Source organism: Electrophorus electricus, chromosome 12 (assembly GCF_041902795.1).
Source record: "Electrophorus electricus isolate QZ-2024a chromosome 12, ASM4190279v1, whole genome shotgun sequence".
NCBI classification, from domain to species: Eukaryota; Metazoa; Chordata; class Actinopteri; order Gymnotiformes; family Gymnotidae; genus Electrophorus; species Electrophorus electricus.
Genome location: NC_137508.1, coordinates 15624102 through 15647290, shown reverse-complemented (window position 1 = coordinate 15647290; position 23189 = coordinate 15624102). Strand labels below are relative to the sequence as shown.

The window sequence follows — 23189 nt, the reverse complement described above, 5'->3', positions numbered from 1 at the left end:
ACTAAATATTATATTTAATGAGTGCAAACGTTTCAGGTTTAGGGTACACGATCCTTCATTATTGTAGGTACCTGTGCTAAGATAATGGCACAAAAATACTCAACCTGGAGTGGGTGGGTGGATAACGGATAACAACTACGTGACGACAGACCTTTGCTTTAGAATCAACTGCCAAAATCACCACCCTGCGATACACACCGTAGTTACCACGCAATCGATTTTATTGGTAATTAATTGTATTCACCGTCACAGCCAGGCACCGTTTGGCTTGTACAGCGCTGCATACTAACATTAAGCATACTGGTATTAAAAATTCCGCCTAGCATGCTCTTACCTGGGAAAGGTTGATCAGCAGTGGAATAAGTCCTAGTAGAAAACAGCCAATAAACATAGCAACCGATATCAAAATAACCGCGAATGCTCCCTCCATTGCGTCCTCGTTACTAACTACTCTAATTACACGGGATTTATTTATTAGATTTAAGTGTCATACTCTTTTGACGCACGGTACAGTAACAACCAGTTAGAACGCCATTTTAAGTGTACTTTGTAGCCTATTAATAGCAAAACTCGTGAACCCCTTTTGTGAACTACTCACTGAAGTGCAAAGTTCAAACTTTCCACGTTGCAATGTTGTAACTAGTTTAACTGGTACTTTCTCTTTTCATATCAATATCCAGTACTTCCCCCTAGAGACTGGGAAAGTGAACTACACTGATGACGCAGGCAAGCGGTGATTCGGAGTGCAAGTCCTTTCTTCTCTGGAGGCAATTCACAAGACTCCATCATACGTTTCTTTATTCTCTCTCTCGTCAATGCTTTTCTAAAAAAATAAAGCAGGATCAATAACTCTCTCTTGTTAAAGCAGGAAATGTCAATTTTATTGTTCAAAGTCATGGAAGATTCTGATATATAAAAGCATAGCATTGTTATCATTCCAAAGCAATCAGCATGAAGGGGATCTTAGCTGACTGTACATATTTTGTTTAGGCTGTACACATTAAATACCACAGTCTAGTGTTCATGAGAGCAGTGCAATGACAGTCAAAAACAGTTTAAACATTTTCAGCAAAGTGTAAGCAGCATTTACCTGACCCAATGATAAATTGTAGACAAATGAAATAAAGACTTCAAAATATAAAATATAAAATTGAAAAGACAGAAACAAACTATGGATAGGTGTTTAAGAAGTACTGCCCCATCACCTCTTGGAACCACAGGGATGGCTGCACTCTCATTACTTCACAAACCATTCCTTTGCTTCTCAGCACCTGCAGTGTCTAACTCACCTACGAGCTATTGTGGTTTTAGTCTTAAGGTAAATGTGGAACAATATTGTTCTCTGTCTGAAGGACAGGACCCATTACTCCTAGTCAGGGAGATGACACATATGATCATGATTGCTGGACACCACCATGTTTCATACTTTCCAAAGGAACACGAGAGGGAGTAGTACTACCATTCTTAAATTATCAATCAGCAAAATTAATTGTTTTTGAAAGATTTTAGAAAAGTATCATTACAGAAGGCTTTGCCCAGCCTCTGTCCCACCAACATCTCGTCATAGGCTTGCAGACTAACCACAGCCTTAAGACATGAGTAGTGACAGAAAATGGCAATCCAACCATTGCATTGTAAACAATTGAATGACTAAAGAAAGATTTTTCAACAGGGATCACTAGTTCATCCCTAATTAAATGGAAAGGGAGCATAGTCCACTGTTATCAGAAAGCTTGTGTTTTTTTTTAAAATTTTTATTATTATGTACTTAAGAATGGCCAGACGCAGCCACTTTCTATTCCTGATTATTGCCTTTACTGATACAGAAAACATCTTTATTGGCACTAGATGCAATAGTCATATCTTTGCTCTAAATTTACTCATTTAGGGTAACCAACTGTCTTTAGCTCTATGAATCTAGTTAATTTAGTTTACGCAGAGTTGATTCCGTTTCTATACTTAATTTAGTTTCGCAAATTATTGCACATAATGTGGATAAAAATGACATTCAGTGATCAACTACATTGATAAAACATTGTTTAAACTGAAGGTAGAACAGGTTTTAACTGAGGTCTGTTTTAAGGACAAAAGAAAAACCTAGCAAGTTAATGGAGATATACTATTTGACTTCATTTAAAAAGGTCACTCTTAAGCAATAGGACAATAATATTAATTCAAAACGGAACTCACTCTTTTTTGCAATAACAAATAGCCTATGCTTATTAAAAAAAAAAAGTCAAATGCACAACTCGCATGCTAGAACGTGCAAGGGATACACACAATCAGTCTATGAGAACATCCAAGAAAACCTTTACAAGGTAAAGTGTATCTAAAATGAGAACACACCCATGAGATGAAATATTCCATATGTGATCCATTGTATAATTCTCATTAAGGACGAGAATGTCTCTGGAGTCCAGTCCCCATTATAACTAACATAGCCAAGATGATTTGTAATATATCTGAATATGCTTCAGCAGGGGTTTACTAGTGCAAGGGTCCCTAGGCAGTTCCATGATGGTTAAGTGTGGGACAGTTGGGAGTTATTTAGTTAAGGTGGTGGTGTTTAGACTAGTTTAATGTACTTTATGTAAGTAAAGAACATGTTGCTTGCATGTTTAATCTGTTTTCAGTTACTGATGTAATCACAGCGAAGTTTGGTAACATATCAGTTAGCCTTATCACTTCACCCTGCAGCCGACAAGTATGCCTTGAGGGGATGGTGAGTGTTGATTCTCAAGTGTTTCCAGAGAACTTTTTGGAGTGTTTAGCCTTTATAAGAGAACTTTAAGGTCCTACGTGTGTTTGAGACAGTCTACAGTTACTTGATTAAAAACCTTTTGAGAGCAGAACATTGTTTCAGACAGTTTTTATCATGGGATAATTAGTGTAGGCAATCATGACCTAGCCATAGGTGATGTCAGTGGCTGTCAAACTTAGTTAGACCCGTGCCCTTTGTCTTTTCCAGTTAGTGTGCAACAGCATGCGTGGTCTTTTCAAAGTCAAATATGGGATAAAGCGGTCATGTCTGTTAGTGTTTCTCTAGCTGTCCTCCCGGCCCAGTAGTGGGAACGCATCCAGGTGTGCAAGACCCCCTGGTCGATACAGCAGTAGGGCACTGGGACAGCAGAATCGTCCTGGTGCGCAGCTCTGACCGATCATGGTACAGTCTGTCTGGTTTACTATATAGTCTGGCTAGCTTCATCCACTGAGGACAGCACATGGCACGCTTAGGGGTGGCAGGTGGGGCTGTCACTGGTGGACCTCGTTGTCAATCAGGCTGTCCTCTCCTGATTGGAAGTCCTCCTCGTTGACCACTGAGCCATGGCCGATCATCTCCTCATCCTGTAAGGACCCCTGGCCGTCGTCCTCTGCATTCTGCTCCTGGAGGACCTGAGCGATGTACTTCTGCTAAGAGTGAGGGAAAGAAGGGAAATGTGCATGATCAGAGATAAGGGATGAACAACCACCACTGAAGCTGGCTGAGAGATTGTGAACATGCTCATTACTAGATCGTATTGTGTAAATGCATACAGATCTTTGCCATTACATTGTTCCATTTGAAAAAACAATATTTACTGTTACAGAATTAACCCATTAATTGTCCAAGCACAATTGCCCAACTTCTCTCCCAAGTTTTTCTTGTGGTTGTGTGTGCATGCAGCATCAGTCCAAATGATGACCAGGTCATAGAGAAAATGATCAATAATCAGTCTCAAAGTTAGTGAAGGGTAGGTTACCTTTAGCAACATAAACCTTGTGGAACTAAGAAGGATGGCTGTTTTATGTTGCTATTATTTATGTGTGAGAACATCAAAGCATGAAAGTTAACTTGACTATTATGACTGTCACTGTTATGTGTAGAAAGACCTTGAGGTTGCACATGTGCACCTTGGCCAAGGCAGCCTGACTCACCGCAGATATGGCGGGAGGAGAGGAGCCTGGTGGCTGTCCGTTCACAGCCGTGTCCACCTCTTGGGTGTCGACCTGAAGGAAACATGATTCGCAAGTTTATGGAGAGGTAGAGAGAAACCACCCGAGCCTGCCATACAGTATAAATGATATGACTCATGAATGTAGACCACACAGAAACGTTTACCTTATAATTGTGTGCGCTTAGATACTTAAAATGCCCAAATACGATGTGCGAGAGGCAGATTATAATGGTAATGATCAGTACCACAAATGTGAACATTGAGGTGGGGGCAAGGAATCCTGGGTGGAGGAAAGAACAACAACAAAAAATCAAGTTAGACCAAATAGATGAATCTATTTTGTGGCTAATCTAATTCATACTGGATAAGAAAAGCTGTATGAAACCTTGCTTCAAGATACCAATAAGAACATGTGCAGCATTTGTTAGTGAAATGTATTTCTTTCACAGAGGAGAAAATAACTAACTCCTAAATGTGTAGTTTCCATGCTGCTAAAATCACTATGTGTAGTGACAGCTGATCCTATAATGGACAGATCAGTTAGCCTGACTATACGTAGTACACAGCCTAGCAAGATGTATACTACATATTACATTGACAAGATGGTACAGAGTATACACATTTAATAAAAATAGATAAAAAAAAAATAAATAAATAAGTAAATTTTATAGATATAAATAAAAATAAAAATGGTTTCGACTAAATCATGTGCTTTGATTTTTATTACACCGGTAATATAGTCGAAAATATTCAAATAAAGTTGAAAGGTGAGGTACGCATTTCTCCAGAGACAGTTCACCTGTGCGGACAGTGGAGAAGAAGAGTAGCCAGAACAGGCAGAGGATGGGTGCGGCCACCACCTGGTTGACTGCACCAGAGTGGATCTTCTTATCCAGCTTGGAGGGCAGGTAGGCATAGTACATATTGTACCTGTCCACCAAGTGCTTTAGCAACATGTACATCAGACCTAAATGGAGGAGAGAAAGGGAGTTATAGCTAGTTCAAATGTGGGGAACTCGAACTCCGTGATCACCTTGCCATCGGATGAACTGATGCCAATTTCCCTTAGAATAGTGCTACAATTGTCCACCTGGTGGAGCCGCAAGATAAATTTGGCTTTGGATAAACAACTGTCAGGGCAAAAAATTCCCCAAATCAGTCATTAAAGGCACTTCATTTTCGGAGAGGGGATCATGAGCTATGTAACTGCTGTAATCCACTTTCACAAAAAGCAGGTTTGTAAGTCAAGCTCTAGGTTTGTGGTGTGGGTTGATGGATTCGATAAGCTCACCGAAAGGAACAATGATGGGACAGGTGATGCTGTAGGTCATGACCACAGTGAAGACGTTCATCAACCAGGCATATGCTGCCCCGAACTGGAACTCGTACGCTTGGTGCTGCGTATAAGAACATCACAGCAGATAGTGATTTATCTGTCACCACAGTCCCGTACACTGTCTGCACAGTTGTCAGTAGCTCTGGAGAGTGTCTATGATAGGGATTCCAAACAACTGTTTAAGAAATGAATCCTTGCCTCTACCCTCACTGGCCACTATTACGTATACCTATATATAAGTGTATATTTTAAATGTTTTTACAGGTGTACACTTGTAGACTGTAGTCCATCTTTTGACAACTGTTTCAAATGACATGAGTGGTGAATGTATGATGAACATATATTGGAACTACAGTTTTTGGTAAACTTAACTGGAATGCATTTATACCACCTGACTGGCTGTGTAAGTGTTGAATTGTAAGAATGGAGCAGGTTGGAGGAACGCCACACCTTCTTCACATTGCGTCTCTCAGCGGCCGAGCGCGCCAGACACAGACGGATCATGTACATGAGCAGGCCCGGGATGCGCAACAGGTCCATGGCGTTACCAATGAAGGCTGAGGCAATGACATAGTTAACAAAGAAAGCTCCATTGTCTGGAAGGAATACACATCTGAAACAGAGGTGAAAGAAAAACAAGTATAAATACTTAATTTCAACCTGAGCCATGCCATAACTACTAATGTGAAGATGGTAATTAAATTTTATACATCAGAAGATTTTTTGTACTGGTTACAAATCTGCTATATATAATTCCCCAAGATTAATTCCAATGGCTTTTCATGTGACTTCCCAGAACACCTCTCGCTTGCCCAAACTTACTCAAATCTCACTGTAGCATTATCCAGAAAGGTCTTGTCAAAAAACCAGCGAAAGAACACATCCAGACTACATCAGGAAAGAGCAACAGAACACATGACCTAAGAGGCTGAAAGCATTCCATCACTTTACAAATCCCCTATATTCCAAAGATATCCCAAAGCCAGCTTTTTTGCAATGGAAGAAATGTGTAGTCATTGTCTGATCTTTAGATGAGCTGTAGCTGTGGAGGTACCTGCTGAGTCCCAGAGAGGGCAGCAGCAGCACCATGAAGATGAGGAAGGTGTAGCACTTATGCATGGTGGTCCTGTTCTCTCCAGAGCTGTGTGAGGAGAAATCACCAGACACTGGTGTGAGCAAGTAGAACAATGTGCGCCTGTATGCCTGATTTGTACATATAGGACATATACACGATGTAAGGGCAGTCAGTAAACTGCTCGTGCTCTATGAGTCTAGATCTAGTTTCAGCCAACTCACTGAATGCTGACAAAACTCCTTACATTTTAACCTTTTGTCAAAACTGCACAGACCTTACTTTTTATGGCACTGCTGCTTTTTGTGTGCTCTGTGTGTGCACGCACATATGCATGGTTTTTCCTGCATAGAGAATTATGAGGCAGTCACCTCTATCAAATTTTGTGGTACCCCCCAATTCTCAACAAATCTCTGACAGGTGTTTTCTAACGAGCATTGCACTCATTCCCTCAGCCTCGAAGCTAAACCTAAATCAGTTAAGTGTTTCCTCTACAATCTTTGCTTCATTTATTCAACATGCTTGTTTTAATCAATAAAATGAAATGTATTATGTCATGAATAACAATCAGAAAATGTTCATGCTTAGGCTACATCTTGTCAGATGATGCAGTGATGATAAACGCAGCACTGACATTATGTAAAACAAATTATTTTTTGGTCAAAATCAATAAAAAGGAATTGTATTACAAACATATCTTAAACCAGTAAGCCTGACAATTGTGTCCATAAAACCTTTCGTGAACCTTCAGTCCTTATTACTTTCTGATGAACACATGTGCCTGAGGACTTCTGAATTGAATGCAACACCCGGACTTGTCCCCACTGCTTTACAAAGCAAAGGTACACCCATGAGTAATAATTCATGCCACTGACGTGATGCAGTAAATTTGTTACATTTTTGTTCCCCTGTTAGAGTGCCCCTGTGAACTTTAAAAGAAAACTAATGCAACTTTGATGTTTGTTAAAGGACCAATATGTCATGTTTCCAAAGATTCATTATGTTCATTATAAAATAGCCATTATACTGCACATTATACCATCACTTAGTGGCCTGGTTGTTTCAGAGATCCTGTACTAAATTTATTTTGAACATGTGGGGGACATGCTCTATAGGCATAAACTGGTTCAATTTGATGACTACAAAGCAGAGCCAGAAAAACCCTGGTGTGTGTGTGTGTGTGTGTGTGTGTGTGTGTGTGTGTGTGAGTGAGAGAGAGGACATAGACTGCAGGGAAGGAGTGTGTACCGTGTCCAGTGAGCCTCAAAGAAGGCAGAGTAGTACACGATGGTAGGAAGAAGGGCAGAGAAGCTCCATAGCAACAGTGTAGGGAAGAACTGGGTAATTATGGGATTCTGGAGGTCCACACCGAAGCAGGACATAGGAAAGAAGCACACAGTGAGGACAGCGGTGACAAGGTTCATCAGGACTATGAGCACATTTGGATGTTCATAACTTCATAATGAACACCCTTTATTCAAGGGTCCTAAAACAACAACTGGATTCCTTTTGAAATTCTAGTTGGTTATAGACAGTGTGTGTGTGTGTGTGTGCTGTTGTTGTTGGAGCCTGTTGCTCCCTGCATCGCAAATTTACATTCAGGTACTCCACGGGCTTGGTTACGTTGAACTTGTCCATGGTGGAGATGATAATGGCAGGTGTAGTGAGGAAGAAAAGCAGGATGAAGAGCATACAGTTTATAACAAGGCAGCGGATCCACCACTTTGCACCGCCGATAGACAAGTGCTCCCTGCAAAAGATGAAAAGAGAGTCTTCTGGATGATAAAGACAATGCTCCACCACCTAAAAATACTATCATTTGATTTGATTATGTCATGCTGAACAAATGTTCCTTGTTTGAGGGCTCTGCCAGTGCAACTGTGGTAAGGTGGGGTTTGCTGGTTCTGGTCAGAGGCACTTACCAATATACGTTCTGCGGGTCAGGGGCATAGGTGACCGTCCATTTGGACGTCTGCAAGTTGCTACTGAAAGGTGAAGATTTGGGCTCTCTCCGGCAGTGACAGCCATGACACTGGCATGCATTGAAATCCTTTAGAATCCTGAGACATGGTAGAAATATGACATGTTAAACAGCAGTTTAGGAAACAAACAGAGAATAATAAAAGGGAACGGTTTTGTTTCTATCTATTGTGATCCTGCCATAACGTAGGGCACAGATTCAATGTTGTACTAAGCCTGGTGGATCTAACCAATGGCAAACACCATATGGACATGGAGCATCACCTGAGTCATTGAGTTCAAATCTGCATTGTCATGAGTCTATAGTTTTATGATCTGCTAAGAAGAACCTGCCCTTCAGACTGATGTTGGTAGTGTGATGAGGTACAGCATATGTTTTCAGACGTACACTGAAGTCATGGTCTCGTTCTGGAATGTGACAAAGGCCATGTCCAAGGGTTTGGTGTTGACCTTCTCTCGCTCGCTCTTGTATTCTTCCCGCAGCTTGCACTCTAGTTTAGTGTAGTAGCCCACGGCTTCCTCCTGCACAGAATCATGGCAGAGTTTTACTTCTTCAGTGATAAAGTTCAGTAATGCAAGTAAAGCATATTCAGATGGGAAAACAACATATAAAAGTGTTAGGAAAAATGCCTATGAAGATACACTCTGTGCTTCCCTGTACAGTATGTTATATCCTCAAGGCATCAAGCTGGTAATGCTATAACCGTCAGGGCTGAGTACTGTAACGGACACCTTTGAACACTGCCACACCCCCTTCAACAATTATGCTCACCTATGTAATGTCAGTAAACTAAACACTCTTAACTTAACCCTTTAGCACAGTCTTCCCCTATTAAAACTCAATGGAACAGTCTGTGTTGCAATGCACAAGTAACAGTGTCGGTTAAGGCACAAAAAATAATTCTCATTTCCTCTTGAATATCTACACCTTGCAACAGTACAAGCAGTCAAACAACTGCAGCAGGTCTAGAGGGATCGGTGGCACAGAGGACTGGGTGGTGTGGTGAAGTGTGTGGACCTAATGAGGTCACCAGGGGCCTGCTAAATAGTTCAAACAACTTCATTCAACACAGATGACAGCAGTTGAGAACATATCACCACCTGACAAATATTATGAGCAGAGCTCATCCTCATGCTGCATCAAACGTGAGAGAAAACCATGACTGACAGCTATGGGAAAGAGCTAAGAATGTGTCCTGTGTCCATCTGAAAAGGAACAGGCAGAGGAAATGCTGCCTGAGGAACAGGGGAGCTTGGTATGCGTGTGCCGAAATGTCTTCTGCAGCTGAATATATGGGAGGACAACAAGGTGAGAGAGTTTGCTGTATGTTAGAGCCAGGTAGGACTGGGTGTGTGTGTGTGTGTGTTTCTTCGCTTGTGTGTGTGCGTGCACTCTTCGTGCCTTGGCCCCAGGGCAGCCTGACCTGCTCACAGCCTTTAATGATGCAGCAGCACAGGTGGCCAAAGGGTTTGGGATTGATCATGGTTGGTATATGCTCCCTGGTCATCAAGTCCGTGTAGAACTTCCTGCTGCGCTCTGCCTTTTTCCTGTAGCAGCCAGATCAGCAAAACCAACTTATGATAACTAGGCCATGTAACTAACCTCTTTAATCCTTATAATGCAAATGGTTCCACTACTCCACTTGTGGAAAAAGGAACTTTAATGCATTTCTACCTTTCAGAATCCAAATACATCAGTCTGGCCACGTCGTAACAAATGCGAGCCTCCAACACAACACAGTTTTCATAGGCTTGCCTATAGGAAGGTGAAGGATGGGGATGGGAGGAAAAGATAGGAAACAAACAAAAACATGAATCTTTGAGGCACTACAGATTTGGAAGATTAACCTCAGGACCATTTGTATAACGCACATTGATAAAAACAACTTTTAAAATAAATAGTGCTGACATATTCTCTTTCTCTCCTTATTATCATCATTGTCATCATCTTCATCATCAGAGTCTGGACACTGTGCAGAGTTTAGTTCCAGCAGACCTGGATCTAATTATACTGAGGGTCCTGATTCACTGGATCAGGGTTGGTTAAAGTTGGAACTAAATTCTGCAGGGCAGAAGACCTCCAGAAGGGCACTGTGATCTAAACCTTTTCTATGAAATCATACGTGCAAATACACACTGAAAAGTCTGACTGCCTCTCCTTTCTCTTCTCTCCCCACCTTAGCCCCAGTCCAGGACTCCCTTCCCCAAACCTTACTTTCTTTCTCCTGGTCTCCACTGTCTTATTAAATCTTGGCATTTCTCTCCTATGACCGACAGACACACGCCCCTCTTGAAATGCACTTTGGCTAAACACTACCAGCAGAGTTCCTCTCCAAGGCCTCCATCACCCTGGTCATCTGTGTCCCATTATCTCCATTTAAACCTGATAAGCCTGTTGTCCTCATGGGCTAAAGCCTAGCTGGCAATGCACAGCACCTGTAGCATCCTGATTGCAACACACCTGAATTACAGTAAAAACTGTGTGTGAGAGAGGAAGCTTCCTGGGCTTCAGGGTGGCAGTACCTTGAGTGCTCTTAGTGGTTAATAATATAGCAGGACAAACCCTGAGAGTAACTTACTGAAAGTGCTCCTTTATCTGACCCTCTTCTGAATATTTGTTGATGCCATTTATGAATAAAGTGCGTTTCACCTGTGAAGGAGACAACAGGTCAAAATGTAGCTGCACGTCTACTCTTCCATGACCTGTGGTGTTGCTTTACACAAATATAGAGCTATGGAAGGCATGTAAGACATGTACAGAGCTCTAAAAGAATTACAGACTCATGACATACAGAGAGCTCTGGACGGATTAAAGATTCAGGATATACACAGAGATCTGGGAAGATTAAAGATTCATGACATACAGAGAGCTCTGGATGGATTAAAGATTCAAGATATACACAGGGATCTGGGAAGATTAAAGATTCATGACATACACAGAGCTCTGGACAAATGAAAGATTCAGGATATAAATAGAGCTCCTGAAGCTCTGGACCTACAAAGTGGTCTCGATGGTGGTTTTTCACTCACCAAGTCGTCCTCCTTGTAGTGCATCTTGGACGTGTGGCGCCTCATGCTGTACACAGTCAGTAACAGGTAGAAGAAAGCGAAGAAGGTGTGCAGCCACAGCAGGTTATCCCTGTGAGGAAAAGGGCAGTACCTTACCCATCAGCAATCACATACCAGATCTCATAACCACACTCACAAGCACAATCACATCTCTTTCTTTACATAATGCATTATGATGTGGTAATAAAGAGAGTGGTAAGCATATTAGAATAATGCATACAAAGAAGTAAAGAACAGCACTTTACCCAGACTTCAGGTTGGCTATTGTTGTTCGCCCAAAACTGTAGGCATTATTGTCTGGGGAGTACAGAAAGAAACAGGTCACTCATAACTGTCTGTACTGCAGTTGAGAAATCAATCCAACATTCACCCATGTTAAATAATGAGCAGGAATCAAAGCCATAATAATACAGCAGTATGTAAAGATACACTTAGGGACTTCTAAAGTTTTTTTTTTTGTTAATCTCAAATTTACATAAACTCTGTGTATTCCTGCTGATTCACAAAAGAAATATTTTAGATGCCTTATTTTGTCAACATTACCATTACAGTCAGCTGTGCTAATATAATACAAAAACTCTACAAAAAAGGACAAAAGCCCCAAATTAAACAAATTATAAATAAACTGAATACTTTTAAATAAAAGTGAATATTTTAAATTTATCTGCCTGCTGATTCCTGAGTGAATAAAAGAATGGTCTGATATTTTAGTGATTTATAATTTCTCAAGAAATACAAGCCACACCATCACTGAGTTTAAAATGAAAAATATCATTTGTAAATAGAAGTTGTTGCTTCAAACCAAGAACAGTTTAACACCAGGAACCTGGGATTCTCCACTGCTGGGAAGGCTGACCTGGTCCGAATGAATCCATGTTTGGAACATTCAAGTGGGCTTTTTAAAAATCCATGACAGACGCTGTACCCCAGACTCACCCAACAAGTCTCCCGAGAAGTTGACAGGCAGGATGATTCCCACTGAGAGCACGCCCACCACCACCAACAAACCAATGATATGCCGCTGGAAAGAGAGGTAGTGTACTGCATCCTCGCCACATTTTTCCCTGATCTCATCATCTCTGAGGAAACACACCACATATATACATCTCACACACACACTGACTGACATACACACACAAAAATCTTTGGTACACAACCCATTTAGCTTGTGCCCCACATCCAACACATCACATCAGCAGCTTTACATCAATCAGCAGCCTTATAAAACGCTTTAAGAGCTTGCTAAAAGCACAGAAGACTCACTTTATCCTGAAGATGGCTGTCAGCCAGGAACACAAACCCTGTGGAAAAGACACAGATCACAATTTCAGCCATCTAAAGAATATCTGCCAATGATACACAAACTATAGCAAAATGTAGATGATGCATTATCCCTTAATGCATTGGTAAGAGTTTCTTTCTTTTTAGACTGCAGGATGGACTAAAGGAGCACAAGAACGGCTTACCTTACTGCGTTCCCTGTAGCCCACAGGGAAGGGAAAGTCAAACAGATGGCTTTCAGAGACACTGGGTGAGCCATTGCGATGTAAGCAGGTGTGTAGGTGTGTGTGGGGGTGTGTGTGTGTGTGTGTGTGTTCGAGGCCCTCCCAGGGAATGGCACAGAGAGGGGTGCAGGCTGGTGTGCGCATGTGGCAAGAGGAGATGTGTGCATTAAATAAATTGTTCCCTCTTGGCCAGAGTGCAGCTGTGAAATACTTACACTGTCTCTTTGGTCGAAGTCGACGGAGCTGGAGACTGAGGTTAGGCGCTCATAGCGGGAGTCAACTGGTGTCTGCATGGCAGATGCCACACTATGCACAAATATAATCCAAACAAGTCAGTTTACTGAGCAGAGATGCCTCTAATGGCATTTTGCCTAGAAAAGACTGATCCAATACATGCAGCTAGTGTATACAAGTTTTATATATATACACACACAGTTTTCACTCCTAGTACCACATATGTTAATACATATAATTACATGGCAAACATTGAGTATCCTAGAACTATAAAATAATATATGCTATATCCTATAACTTGACTGGCTAGGCCATCAAAATATACCTTGGCTACAACAGACACACTAGCACACACACACTCGCTTGCACACGAGAGTGAGTTAGGGTCCACATCAACGAAGAAATAGAGGCCTCACTAAGCCTAAAGAGAAACATGCAAGAGAAAGGAATACAACTTTAACACTGATTTGAGTCAGGCTGAGGGATTAGAAATCACCACTGTTCAGTAGACATGGAGTCAACTGTAGCTCCGTATGATCAATGCTTTGCTGGACAATTAGAGAGATCTAAAACTACATAAGGGGCTAGTTAGGAGACTTAAAATTTGCACAGTGACACAGCCCAGAGTGGACGGGTTTATTCTTTATGTCACAAAACGCGCATGTCCCGCCTATTTTGAGTATGCTGACAACAAAACCACTAATTGGAATACTTCATGGTTCTGCGGACTAATCTTTAGTGCTACTCACACAGAGCTACAGAGCTTTACCTCTCCCTGTAAGTTGCCTGCCTCTGAGGGGCAAGTGGTGCATGTCCAGAAAATTCTAGGCAGTTAAGTATAGTGTTTATATATGTTTTTAATATATATAAAAAACAGTTTAGTTTATACATGTATATACATAAAAAAGGATGCATGCACCAGTCCTGAACTCAGAACTACATTATAAAGGCTTAGAAGAAGCCCACCACCACATGGAATTTGAGAAGAGGCATGAGATAAACAGGAAAAAGTGTAATTAATAAATGCAGAGAAATAAGTTAGAGCCCTCCCACCCAAGGGGGTGGTGTTAATTCAATAGACGGAAACAGAGCAGGAACTCCTAGGATGTGACGTTAAAAACAACATACTATTCCCGTTCATCCAGACGCCGGTATCGTTGATCCTGCCTTTAGAGCAAAAAAACAAAAAAAAAAACAAAAGATGGAGAGTGAAGACCTTGTTCTTGAGTAAGTTTCAAATGCCTGAGGTCATACCGGCTGACATAGGAGACACACAGGTAAGACACATTCTGCTCTACATTTATTTGAGTTTCTCATCGATGACTCTAAAATGGCAAATCTAGAAACAGTCAAAAACTCAAAAACACAAACTCAGGCCATGTTTCTTTACTGTTCCCCCACCCAGTCACAGACAATCTTTTATGACTAGAAAGTGTACAACAACTATGGTGAACATGTGGCCACCAGTAGAATAGGGGTAGAGGATATAGTAGGATGCAGATTTTTTCAGCAGCAGCAAGCACCCCATTTCAAGTGAATTCAGTGATTTGCATGTCCAATTTACTTTGAATTATGCACAAACTGTCCCAAATCAAACAAACAAAAAATAAAACTAACATTTGTTAAACAGCTTGTCAAGTTGTCATGTATAGATAAAGCAGCTGTATAAAACCCAATTTAAAAACAGAGCAAAGCCAATGTTACTTATTTGAGGATTAAGGATCTTATTTTGCCTGTGTCCACTAATACACAGGTTTGTCCAATTGTTGACCATTTGTTTTGAAGTAGCAGTTGACCCAGATCACAATGCCTTCTGGTCAAGTTCTGCACCTGAAATCAGTGCTGGCTTTATTTCTTTGCGTTGCTGAGGCATCATCTGACAAACTTCACTTGAGCTGATAAAGTAATTAAGCAGCCCTACAGATGGGGATTCCCCCAAGGACAACTATAGGAGATCATAAAAATAAAGTAAGCTAAGATCAACAAACTGTCAACATGCTGGACTATTGCCACTATGACCGTAATAAGACATAAATCCATTATCTTTTAATCTCTAACAGAGACTGACCTAATAAAAGTGTATGTTATCTGTACAGCAGTCGATAGAGGTAATGTCCTGATAAACCAATGTGTTCCAGGTGTTCTAAATGTCAGTCTGTACAATGTGCTGTGAGAGGATTCATGATTCAGTCCTGGACAGTTAACCTTCTAAAAGATTTAAAAGGCTTAGAGCGGAATACAGTTGTTCTTCACTGGACTTCTGAAGTACAATGGATGCAGACATGCTCTGAATTTGGGACTGAGGAGTCAATGCTGATGATAGAAATGGAAGTGTATGGCTTGTGAATTACCTGTCTGCATCTGAGACCAGTGCCAGACGTCCATAATCCCACGCTACTTTCCTCAGAATAGAGAATACAACGAGCAGCCCCTGGAAAAAGATGCAACCACATTTAAAAAAAAACTAAACTCCAATGCATGTGAAGGAATTACATAAATTAAATTAATGATAAAAACATAATGGATCCATTACAGTTAAGTAAGTAAAAAATGAAATAAAAGATTCACACAATATCATCCAACCAATGATCTACACATCATGGAAAATAATCAATTTAAAATTGATAACTGTAATATTTCATACCCACACCCTTTCAAAAAACAAATACATATACAAGTTAACCTCACCAGGAAACACATGAAGTCAAGGGCGAGGACTGTGGGCACACCTCCGAAGGGCAGGCCCTGCAGCACTGTGCTGCGGATGCGGGCCTCATAGCACCACTCCTTTTTGTCCGAGCTGTTGGAGACGGAGCAGTTATCGATGCCTTCGCAGGCCCGAGTCTTGTATAACACACCCATCCTTAGCAGGACTGCTGCCACTACTGCAAACAGAGCTCTTACCACTGCTGCATCCTAGACACACACACACACACACACTCACACGCACCAGCTATACTGATGGCATTTAGACAAAGAGACAGAAAGGGAAACGAAGATGCAAGTGTTATACAGAAAAGCGTGTGGTACTTCAAAGTATTAATGAAATTCAAATCTAAAATATTGTACACTCATTGTACACATGCAACTATGTTGACAGATTCAACAAATGAGCAATGCGGTTGCTCCTTAGTGAAGAAAACAAGAACCACCTTGAAAAGTTGAAGACAGGAAATACTGGTTCAGGCAAAACAAGACTGAATCATGAGAGGGAGCTAGAGAACTTCACAGCAAGGCTAAACAAGAGAGCAACTGAAATTGCCAAATGGTTGAAATAGCACAAGATATGGACAGCTCACCAACTGAATACAAGTCCGAAAGTATTGGCACGACAGTGTGCGTGTGTCAAAATTACTTGCTCACTGGTGCGCACTGTTCCTTTACTACACACAAACATGCTTCCCTACCGGGTTGGGACAACAGTGTCCCTCAGGTGTGACTCAGGGATTATGTAACAGCACGCAAACAAAACGAGTAGTTGGCAACCAAAAGCTGATCCTATACAGATGTACAGATCTGTATGAGTCCTAAAGAACAGTGTCCCAGCCTTAGCCTATTCACAAACACAGACACATCTATGTTCTTCTGACCACTCTGTGACATCAGTGAACAAAGAGGCCCAACAATAGACAAACACGGGTCACACAGTTCAGCTGATCTTTCCTTGGACTGCAATGGCAGCTGGATAATTTATGTCTATTAAACATACAATATTATAATCAGTGGCAACATTAGAAGAAGAAGAAAAACTTTACATAAAAGTATGAATGTAGGCAGCAGGTTTTAACTCCATACGTCAAGAGGAGTAACTCTACAATTTAATAATGATAGTAAGTTAGCCTAGATGATTTCTCAACTCTTGTGCATGCTTTTAACTGATGTTTGCCAATTATAAATAATGACAAACAATGACCGGCACCCTAGGTAAAGAATACACTACCAATAAGAAAACCAACAAATGAAAAATATATCAGCTTGATCTAACCTAAGTGAAATGTAACCTTTCTCCATCCTTCAAATATATCTATCCTTACACATACACAGTGGTGTGAAAAAGTGTTTGCCCCCTTCCTGATATCTTTTTTTTTTTTTTGCATTTGTCACAATTAAATTTTAGATCAAACTAATTTAAATGGACAAAAATACAAGTAAACAAGTTTTTAAATGAAGGCTTTTATTATTATTATTATTATTATTATTATTATTATTATTATTATGAAAACAAAAATCCATGGCCCTGTGTGAAAAAGTGATTGCCCCTAAACCCAATAACTGGTTGGGCCACCCTTATTATCAGCAACAACTGCAATCAAGCATTTGCGATAACTGGCAATGAATCTTTTACAGTGCTGTGGAGAAATTTTGGCCCACTCATCTTTGCAGAATTGTTGTAATTTGGCCACACTGGAGGGTTTTAGAGCATGAACTGCCTTTTCAAGGTCATGCCACAGCATCTCAATTGGATTCAGGTGAGGACATTGACTAGGCCACTCCAAAGCCTTCATTTTGTTTTTCTTAAGCCATTCAGAGGTGGACTTGCTGGTGTGTTTTGGATCATTGTTCTGCTGCAGAACCCAAGTGCGCTTCATCTTGAGGTCACGAACAGATGGCCGGACATTCTCCCTCAGGATTTTTTGGTAGACAGCAGAATTCGTGGTTCCATTTAACACAGCAAGTCTTCCAGGTCCTGCAGCAGCAAAACAGCCCCAGACCATCACATTACCACTACATTTTACTGTTGGTATGATGTTCCTTTTCTGAAATGCTGTGTTCCTCTAACGCCAGATGTAACGGAACATACACCGTCCAAAAAGTTACATTTTTGTCTCGTCAGTCCACAGAGTATTTTCCCAAAAATCTTGGGGATCATCAAGATTTCAAGTTTTCCGGCCAAACTGAGACGAGCCTTAATGTTCTTTTTGCTCAGCAGTGGTTTTCATCTTGGAACTCTGCCATGCAGGCCATTTTTGCCCAGCCTCTTTCTTATGGTGGAGTCATGAACACTGACCTTAACTGAGGAAAGTGAGGCCTGCAGTTCTTTGCATGTTGTCGTGGGGTCTTTTGTGAAATTTAACTCGGCTTTCCAAAGATGTGTAAAACCACAGTTAATCTATGTTTTAACAGGGGGGGGTCAATCACTTTTTCACACAGGGCCATGTAGGTTTGGATTTGTTTCCCCTTAATAATAAAAACCTTTATTTAAAAACTACATTTTGTGTTTGTGTTATCTTTGTCTAATATTTAAATTTGTTTGATGATACAAAACATTTAATTGTAACAAACATGCAGAAAAACACACACACACACACATACACACACACACACACACACACACACACACACATAATAAACAACATTAAAATATATTTCCCTTGGGAGGTTTTCACTTGAAGTTCACTTGAAAGGTTTTCTGATTAAAAAATATGTAATACATCCTCAGTAAAATGAATTAAACACTGATTAGGAAAGCTACACTGACATGTTGACATTAGGGTATGCATGGACATGTATGGATTTGACCAACTTATAAACCTACAAATTACCTATTTATTAACATTAAAAATGTCCAATTACAAAGCAGCACGTGTTTTAAGTGTAGAAAAAGTGTTTAAGCATCTTTGATTGAGTCCAAAATGCCAATGTGGTATAACTAAAAAAAGTTTAAAAAAACCTGGCTACACCTGGCTTTAACAAAAATGTTACTTGTAGGTAATAACTTATGTACAATGAATAATAAATAATAAGTTGGAACTGGTTGTATGGCAGGAAAGCGGATCATTTGCAGTGTCAACATCAGTAGTCTGTTGAGCAGTGAAACATTATCTAGATGATCCAAGAAGCAGGCTCAAAGCAAACACATCGGTGCTCATATTCTCGGGCGACTCAGAACAGAAAACCAGTGCTCAATAGCTCAAAACTCTCAGATGTACTTTTAGACAGGACTGAAAGCATTATCAATTAGGAAAGCAAATCCAACTCCAGGATGTTTGGAAAAGCTCAGTGATATATAAATATCATTAGATTAGATTATTTTTTCAAATTTGTTTTAAATTGATGTTTGAGTTTAGAGCCTATACTATAAGTAATGCTATTGGCAGCATTTAAAATTCTCCATTAGCTACCTCTTTGAATGTTCTAAATTCATATACAGGATGTTCAAATTCATATTCAATTCATAGCCCTAACCCTACCTTTCAGGAACAACAAATTACCATGACTTCTATTTTATGATTCAGAGTGATGCAAAACATGACATTCATTCAAAAACAAAAGTTGCACTGTTTTGTGAAAGTGGGTGTTGGATGTTGAGAGCTGTCTGTCCCCCAAATGGTTAGCTTTAAATAGTGCTACGCTATAATGTAAATGGTTAATCACGCAATGTCTGCAGTGTAAAGGGAAGGTAGTCTGCAAAGAAATATGAAAAATTGGGTTAGAACTTATTACTGCTAGGGAATGTGCTAATACAAAATCGACTTAATAGTGACAATACTACTTAAATACCTTTACTAAGCTCTTGACATTGCAGGACACTGTGCTCATAGATGCCCAGCGGCTGATAGTTAAAACCACATCTTCAACTTGGGCATAGTTCTGTTGTCATGGTTTTCTAACATGGGACATTTTAGTCATGTTCTAGGTATGCCATTAGTGCATTAACAACTTCAGTAATAGAAACTATGCAGAAATCAATGCAAATCAACAACATAATTTTCTCCATTCATCCTATGTCTCACTCGCGGTTAAAAGGACTGCTATTCAGCACTTGGGTTGCAATATGGACTGTTGTTCAGGGCTTGGGCTGCTAACAGCCAACTGTAATGATACAGCAATTCATATGATAAAACAATTTTACCACTACTTTGTGACCCAATTTACATTTAATTTCCCACCCCCCAAAAATACCATAAAGAAATCCCCCTGCACCTTGCCTGGCTCTGAATCTGTGATCTAACACGAAATGTTAGTGACTGATTCAGATATTTAAAATGATTTCACTCTGAAAGTGAAACTATTTGTTCTGTCTTCTCTTGTGATGAACAAGGCAGACTGACAGTTACTACCCAGTCACTACCTGGATCAGCAACTGGTTCATCTAGTGTCAGCCCCAACCCTTCCCCAGAAATTAAGGCAAGTAAGCCAGTAAGGCTGAGTTAGAAGGGAGATTCTTAAAGTGGTTCAAATCTAAGAATTTATATTTGAAAACACTGTGCCAACCAATAGCATATTCTGTATGACAGTTGTTGGACTTAAGGTTGAATACATCTGTTGAGTATTAATTGAAACTTATTCAATGTGATGCATTATTGGCAGGAGGCAATATTTTAACTAGCAATGCCCTTTCAACACCATTCATGTCATGCATTTACAATCAGTAAAAAAATAAAATAAAAAAAAAAAACACCAGATGACAAAGGGGTCATATCCAGAGGTTGTAGGTAGTAATGCAAATTGCTAAAGTAACACACACCTAAAAGATAACTATTGTAACTGAAAAGATTGTTATTTCAGTACAGAAACTGAAAATATTCAAGAAGACCTGAACATGACTAAAGCTAAAAGGTTGTGCTTTGAATTTCACCAAAGATAAAAGATGACAAAACACATGATAATTTCAAAGTAAATATAACTGACAGATTTATGACAGATTTATACTAAGTGAGAGGTATTATATCCATGTGAGAAATTATTGAGAAGCTTCACAGTATATTAGTGATATATTCAGCTGGGAACAATACCGCCAACTTTCCTATAAACATTCCTTCTGGTCTCATACCTTGGAAGCCAATATTTCTGAAAAGGCTACTATGTGGAGAACAATTATGTTAAAAGCTCAATTCTGTCTGATGTGGAGACTAAGAGCACCAGAAATAAGTAACTATATGCTTTGTACTCAAACATATATAGCCTAGTTATTACATGAGTAGAACCTCAGCCAATACTTGCAGGTTTACATGTTTAACTAGCATGAACTTTGATCTCTTTCAAATGTTGTTTACTTTCCACATTGATTAAAATAGTACACCGTTTCACCAGTCTTGGGTAACTGTGCAGAGGTAACATGCACAATATATTGTTTCTGTATTGTCTCCCAAAAGTAGTGATTCCCACAGAACCTCAATGTAAACCCTTAGTTATCAGCAGAACCTTTCAAAAAATCCCAGATACTGAGCCTGGGGTTTCTGCGTTTCTTTTTCTATGAATGGGTTTCAGCACTCCAAGAAAAGGCTAGGATTGTTACTATGTTGTATGTTCTACAAGATATTTTCTCTTCAGGTAGTCATGCACCACTGTCATGATATTCCTGTGCCATGTACATTCAGCCTTTTTCATAGATCACTTCAAAATAATATTGCCCTGTACTTTAGCAGACTACCACTTATTAGTTTTGTGAGAATAGGCTAGGGTTACATTATACAACAGGGAGTGAAACAACCCAAAAACAGGTAATTACAGGAGGGAAGAATACAATATCTATTACCTACACAAAATAATTGCTAAAAAGAAAATGCTATCCTGTGGCTCTCGTCTTTTAATCCTTCAAAAAGACTTTTATCCAAAGTAGGCTACTACTCTGTCCGGTTTTTAAAAAGCCAGTTTTTGATACCTGACAAAACAGAACTGCTAGTAGTTTAGTAGCAGTATTCCTTAGTGGTGTGTTAGTGGCTTGTAGCATAATAATCTCTCTTAATGTAGTATAATAATCTCTCAAAGTAATCTACATGTCTACATGCATTATCATCCTGGTGCCACATTCACTGGTAATACAAGCAGTCTAGAACGATACAATTACCGTTAACGTCTAGACAATCTAAGAATATGAAGCTTTAGTAGCCGGACAGGATAACAGAACAAGGAAGGTCGAGGTAATCAGTAGCTAAAAATGATTTTAACCTTACTATGGCTTCTCAAAGAGGAGTTTAGTTCAGTTATCTTAGAGATATACTTTAGCTAGCTAACGTTAGGTAACTTGCTGCTACTTGGTGAAACGAATCTATTAGCCAGCTAGCTAAACTAGTTAGCTATATTAAAAAAACAGAAGCGGGCTCTTTCTAGGACGTAGACTGATGCCAGTCATGTGTTGGTCTCTCTTCAGAGAACAAGTTACATTTACAAGACAGCAATCTCACAAAGAAGTTCAGATAACTCTAGCTAGCCTTCACCTTACCAGCTCAGCACCAACATCGATCCCAGTTACATTAACGTTAGCGTTAGCTAGCTAGACTGGCCGTTTAGGACTATGGATAGCTAGCTTGCTTTCAGTTCGGGGTAGAGCTAACATTAGATTACAATTACGAATGCCGCTACTTGGTTAGCTAGCTGGTTATATGTTTCACAACTTCACCAGTTTCATTTTATGTTCTCTTGACGTTAACACTCCTTAGCCAGGGTTCTCGCCTCCCAGTTAGGTTAATTAGCTAAGCTACTTAACTAGTCTAGTAAGCTAACGCTAGCCATATCTGTTGTGTGTGGATCCAGTAGTCACAGGAGCTACACGATATCTTTTAGCTAAAGATAGCCCACTGTTAGCTATTAGCTACATCAGCAATTTTTCCTAGATAACTTTGATAACGTTGTTACATGGCAAGTTCGCTAGTCAAAGAAAAAGAACAGCCAGAAAGCAAGCTAGCTAGCTATTTAACTTACCTGACTGGTAAAATACAAGCAGCCTTCTAGCTCTTAGCTAATCAGATAAGATATCTGAGGCTGTAGCTAATGTTCCAGAGAATGAATCAACAACGTCAGTAATCCTTCGGTTGAGTTCATACAAGTTGTCCTCGAATGCGAATAAGAACACAGGTGTTCAATACTTGTAGCTAGCTACAAAATAAAAAGGTCAAGATATTATATATTGTCCCTTATCGCGGAGCTGACACGAGTTAAGGTTTCAAGGTAAAATACATAAATAAACAACATGTCTGGTTATAGTTATACCTCACGTGCGCAAGCTGTAAGCTTAAATTCGACGGCCGAGTGTAGTGCTATAGCGATGCACAGTAAACAGCCGGTGGGCCGTAGAATACAATCATCCAGTTAACATTGCCCCCTGGTGGTAAATT

General features: G+C 40.0%; 2 protein-coding genes across 8 annotated transcripts in view; both read right to left on the bottom strand.

Moving 5' to 3' along the window:
• LOC113587841 (zinc transporter ZIP9) overlaps window positions 1–468 on the bottom strand; it is a 4695-nt gene extending 4227 nt beyond the window's left edge. The window contains exon 1 of the mRNA XM_027026743.3: window positions 335–468. Within this exon, the coding sequence (XP_026882544.3) occupies window positions 335–430 (96 nt within the window). The 5' untranslated portion in view covers window positions 431–468. The remainder of the gene's footprint in view (window positions 1–334) is intronic.
• Window positions 335–23189, bottom strand: tmem63ba (transmembrane protein 63Ba). 7 transcript variants are annotated; one of them, XM_081724900.1, is made up of 25 exons: window positions 23065–23183; window positions 22777–22950; window positions 15820–16089; window positions 15483–15562; window positions 14260–14298; window positions 13113–13203; window positions 12656–12693; window positions 12329–12471; window positions 11638–11689; window positions 11354–11462; window positions 10903–10973; window positions 9999–10079; window positions 9748–9871; window positions 8712–8845; window positions 8266–8403; window positions 7940–8093; window positions 7592–7698; window positions 6326–6412; window positions 6094–6159; window positions 5722–5884; window positions 5227–5332; window positions 4735–4902; window positions 4100–4215; window positions 3916–3987; window positions 335–3411 (listed from the first exon to the last, which is right to left on the bottom strand). In XM_081724900.1, exons 3-25 carry the CDS (start codon window positions 15991–15993, stop codon window positions 3253–3255), a joined length of 2472 nt encoding a protein of 823 aa, XP_081581026.1. In that variant the 5' UTR covers window positions 15994–16089; window positions 22777–22950; window positions 23065–23183; the 3' UTR covers window positions 335–3252. The 7 variants fall into 7 exon arrangements, with proteins under 7 accessions (XP_081581026.1, XP_081581029.1, XP_081581031.1 ...); XM_081724903.1 differs by having other exon boundaries at window positions 335–3408; XM_081724905.1 differs by having other exon boundaries at window positions 11354–11399.